General features: G+C 42.0%; 1 protein-coding gene across 1 annotated transcript; it reads right to left on the bottom strand.

Annotated features, from left to right (window-relative positions):
* Positions 1-567: 567 nt before the first annotated feature.
* On the bottom strand, positions 568-1565 carry LOC105755974 (olfactory receptor 10J1-like). Its single transcript, XM_012559747.2, has one exon. It carries the CDS (start codon positions 1495-1497, stop codon positions 568-570), a length of 930 nt encoding a protein of 309 aa, XP_012415201.1. The 5' UTR covers positions 1498-1565.
* Between the last annotated feature and the right edge of the window lie 3232 nt (positions 1566-4797).

Raw genomic sequence — 4797 nt, 5'->3', positions numbered from 1 at the left:
TATGGGGCAGTTCTACTCTATCCGATAGGGTCAGTATGAGTTGGAATTGACTTGATGTCAATGGGTTTATTGTTTCTGATATCCATTTGAATTATGTTTAAGATGCAAAGGAACTTGAATTGTACATAAAGGAACAGGTTCAGTTAGGTGTTAAACCTATATAGCTCTAAATGGGTAAGAGGAAATCTCATGCTTAAATAAGAGTGTCATAGGCTATATTTCAAAGCTTTAGTCTGTCCTAGAGTAATCTCCCTTCATTAATTATGTCTGTATTCTGATTTCATTCCATCCCAGGCAGCCCAGCAACTCCCAGCACCACTGAGTTATTTCTTCTGTGTTTGACTCTCCATGTCATCCCTGTTCTCTTGTGACATTCAGGCTTGTGTTTTGGAGAAACTTCTCCTTTTCTCAAATGGCCGAATTTGTGGTCCCTTGGATGTCTCCTCATCTCAGATAACCACAGCTTAATGGACTTTAGAATTTTCACTCACAGTGACTGTGGGCACTGCTCCATGTTTTCCTGCTTAGAGGATCTTCTAAGACCCTCATGAGAACGGGCTCATGTTGTCAGGAGAGTTGTCTGCCAATAGCCCTGCACAGAGCATCCTTGACCTCTTTGTTCCTCAGAGTGTACACCACAGGATTCAGTAGGGGAGTGATGACAGTGTAGGTTACTGAGATCAGCTGATCCTGATCTCTGGTATTCTCTGACTTGGACTTGAGGTAGGCAATGGAGGCACAGCCATAGTGGACAATGACCACAGTGATATGAGAAGCACAGGTGGCAAAGGCCTTCTTCCTGCCCTCAGCAGAGGAAATCTTGAGGATGGTGGAGATGATGAGGATGTAGGAAATGAAAACCAAGCCCATGGGAACCAGGATTACCAGGACACTGATGATTAAGGTCAGGATCTCATTGATGGTGGTATCAATGCAGGAGAGCTTCATCACAGGTCGGATGTCACAGAAGAAGTGGGCTACCTTTGTGGAACAGAAGGGCAGCCTGAACACAGACAACACCTGTGTCATTGCTACAATTAAACCAATGCTGCAGGCCCCCCACACCAGCTGGCTGCATACCTTCTTGTTCATGATGACGGAATACCTTAAGGGGTTGCAAATAGCCACATATCGGTCATACCCCATTGCTGTGAGCAGGAAGCAGTTGTTAATGGCCAAAGTGATGAAGAAGAACATCTGGGTGGCACAACCTGCTAAGGATATGGGTTGACTCAGGCCTATAAAGTTAAAGAGCATCCTTGGTATAATGACCAACGTGTACATGGTCTCTGAAGCTGACAGCATGCTGAGGAAGAAGTACATGGGGGTGTGAAGGTGACGATTAAGGCGAATGATGATCACAATGATGACATTGCTTGACAGAGTTAATATGTACAGTACAAGGAATACAACAAAAAGGGTGAGCTGGTGCTCAGGGAAGCTGGAGAAACCTTGGAAAACAAACTCACTCACCATAGTGTGATTCTCTATCTTCATTAAATTATATATGGCATCTAAGAAGGAAAGAAAATATGTAAGGACCCTAGATAGATGAGCTCTATCAAGTAGTAAGAATAGAAAACCAGTTGCTGTTAAGTCAGCTCTGACTCATGGAGATCCCATGTGTGTCAGAGTAGAACTGTCCTCCATAGGGTTTTCAATGACTGATTTTTCAGAAGTAGATCACCAGGTCTTTCTTCCAAGGCAACTCTGGGTGGACTCTAACCTCCAGCCTTTAGGTTAGCAGCCAAGCACATTTAACTGTTTGCACCACCCAGGGACTCCTGTCAGTAGTGGGCTGGGAAAATTCTCGTGGTTAATGCACCTCAGGCCTTTGCTTATTTATAGTCACATTAGTATGAGTTTCATTTGGCAGTGGAGAGTGGAGAAACTTTCTTTTCTCACCAAAAAGAAAGCACATAGCTTTTAGAGTCAAGGGCTGTGAACTGCTATCCTAGTTCTATCATGCTCTAACTTATCTTGGGCAAGGAATTAAGATCTCTAAAACTAGTTTCCTCAACCTTAAATGGATGCAGTAATGATACAGCATCATAAAATTCTTGATAGAAAAATTTAAACAGTCAAGTATTATACTTACACTAGATTACAAATTATTTAATATACTCATTTTCAGTGGTGTTATGCAGAATTCCAGGTTCTGTAGCTACCTAAAGAGCTGGTGGTGCAGTGGTTAAGAGCTTGGCTGCTAACCAAAAGGTCAGCAATTCGAATCCACCAGCTGCTCCTTGGAAACCCTATGGGGCAGTTCTGCTCTGTCCTATAAGGTTGCTGTGAGTCGAAATTGACTCAACGGCAATGGGTTATGGTTATGGTCAGCTACCTACCATTTCCTGAGCTTCCAGGGTTTGGATAGAGCTCTTCTCACTGTGGCTTCCACACTGCATTCTCTTTCCAGTCCTCTGTGAGGACACTGCTTCTATCAACTGCTACTCTACACTCCTCCTGCCTAGATACCACTCATTCTTCAAAGCCACACAAAGCCCATGTCATCTATAAAATATTTTCCTCCTTTCTCTCCCTCTGTCTCAGACCCTAATGTTCTTGTACATGTAGGTGGCTTAGAACTGCTTTTTGTATTGAAAGCAACTAATAGTGCACCTGTGAAGACAAAGCATCCTCACATACATTATTTCATCATCCAATGGAACAGGAAGGACAAAGATTACTACTTCTCTTCAGATACAGAAACTTCGGCTCAACTCTCTTTAGAGAATTGCCCATGTGCATAGGTACTGAAGGACAAAACCAAGGTTTGAACCTAGTTCTTCTGATCCCATGTCTATTGTTTCTCCCACTACACAAAACTGCATTTTAGAACTGCCACTACCACAGCACCTCTTTGAGGGTAGGGACCATGTACTCCCACTTTTTATGACTCTGGTGTGACTGCTGCAATGTAGAGTCCAATATCTCCTGATAGAATCATTATAGGTCATTGCTCCATCACAAAAATTACCCATCAGGATGCAGAATGCTGGAGCACCACAGTGAGGTTTTCTTAAAAAACAAAAAGGAAGAGTAAATGCTTTCCTTTTCCTCTGTCTCCTTTTCCCTGCTGTCTCTGCCTGTCGACAGCAACAAACAACTAAAGAATTGGGTCAAATTTTAACTTTGAAATTATAACATAACACTAAAAGAAAGCAAGTTGTCACTAACATCTAATTGGAAAATATACTGGTTATGCAACTTTCTAGTAGCTTTTACCCTATAACTAAGCAACATATAATCATTTGTAATGGGTCATCTGTAAAAAAATGAATGTCAGTAATAGAATGGATGGAGTGGCCTCAAAAGTGGATTTTGCTGGAAGTAAAGCAAATTAGTTACACGATGATTCCCTGTTAGGCATATTTCAAAGGTAAGCTCCTTCAGTGCTTTTAAAATTTAATTCATCTAATTTTCAGAACTGTACCATTTTTCATAAAGGAAATCTACAAAAAGGTATTTATAAGGGATTGAGGTGCACAGCTGTGTTTCAACTCCTCAGAGCATGATATGAAAGGAATTTGGATGGAGTTGCAAGAAGTAAATTTTATGTTAGACGTCAGGTACTATTTCTTGACAGGGGAAGTTGTTTGACCCTGAAATGTGTAGCCTGGTAAGCAACTGTAAACACGCTCAGTGAGGCTTTATACACAGTGTCTCTGTGGACCATGATTTGTTCTGAAGACAAGAATATGGACAAGAGAGCATAGCTGACAAGTAGCTGAGCCACATTCTTTATTACTATATTAGTCAAGATACTCTAATCCTGTGAGGTCAGGATTCTTCAGGATTAGCAGGAGAGCTTTGAAAGTACTAAATTAATAAAAACAAAACAAAAAAGACATACACTTAGACACCAGGACTCTTTCCAGCTTCATATTATTTAACCCTTTAACAACAACAGAACCCACGAAAACCAAACCAAACCGAATGCTGTCAGGTCAATTCTGACCCATGGCGACCTCATGTGTTACCAAGTAGAACTGCTTCATAGGGTTTCCTTGGCAGTAATCTTTATGGAAGCAGATGGCCAGGGCTTTCTTTCATGACATTGCTGAGTTGGTTCGAACCACCAACCTTTAGGTGAATAGTCGAGTACTAACCGTTTGTGCCATCTAGGGACTGTATTTTATTCCTCATCTGGCTCTCTCCTTTAACCATTGAAGTTTTTTTCCAAATCTCACTTCCTTCTACTTCTGCAAATCTGTGGCTCAATGGAGAAATGGAGATAGAAGTCAGAAATGTGGCCCATGAGGCACAAGTATTTACAAGTCAAGGTCAAGACAAAAAGGCATGTGGTTGTGGTCCAGTCCGAGGTTGGCAGTAGAAGGAAAATTACAGGGGTTCTTTGGACACTAGATATTTCCTCCAGCTGGAGGAGGAGACTTTGAAGCCTGAGAGAGAGTCTCTGAGGACTTGCTTTCATGGTTCCTGGGTGCCATTCTTTGAGCACCCTGGAGAGTCACCCTGGGGCTAGGAGGAAGCAGACAGCCAGCGCCAGGAGACCTCGTTATAAGTTGGGCTCGTTTACCAGATTACATGGGGTTGTGCTTTGGGAGTCTTGGGGCAGTTTTCACTGCAAATAGAAACAGCAGTGGCTTATTTGTCAGGTTTTATTTTTTAAATAAATGTTCTATTTATATACAGTTACGCCATGGAAAACCATGGTTACAAAGCCCGAGTGAGCTGTAGCTGAGAGCCACTGTCTTGGCTTCTAGGAAATTTGCACAGCTCTCCTGTAGTCAGGAACCCTGCTCAGTATTAGAAGCTGCTTTATTTTTTTTTTTTTTT

This window comes from Trichechus manatus, unplaced genomic scaffold (genome assembly GCF_000243295.1).
Source record: "Trichechus manatus latirostris isolate Lorelei unplaced genomic scaffold, TriManLat1.0 scaffold00300, whole genome shotgun sequence".
NCBI classification, from domain to species: domain Eukaryota; kingdom Metazoa; phylum Chordata; class Mammalia; order Sirenia; family Trichechidae; genus Trichechus; species Trichechus manatus.
The sequence above is the reverse complement of the archived record's forward strand: the minus strand, read 5'-3'. Positions and strand labels throughout refer to the sequence as shown.

Excerpts from the sequence above, each read along its gene's own strand:
- LOC105755974 (XM_012559747.2), bottom strand. The coding sequence starts at position 1,497 with ATGAAGATAGAGAATCACACTATGGTGAGTGAGTTTGTTTTCCAAGGT.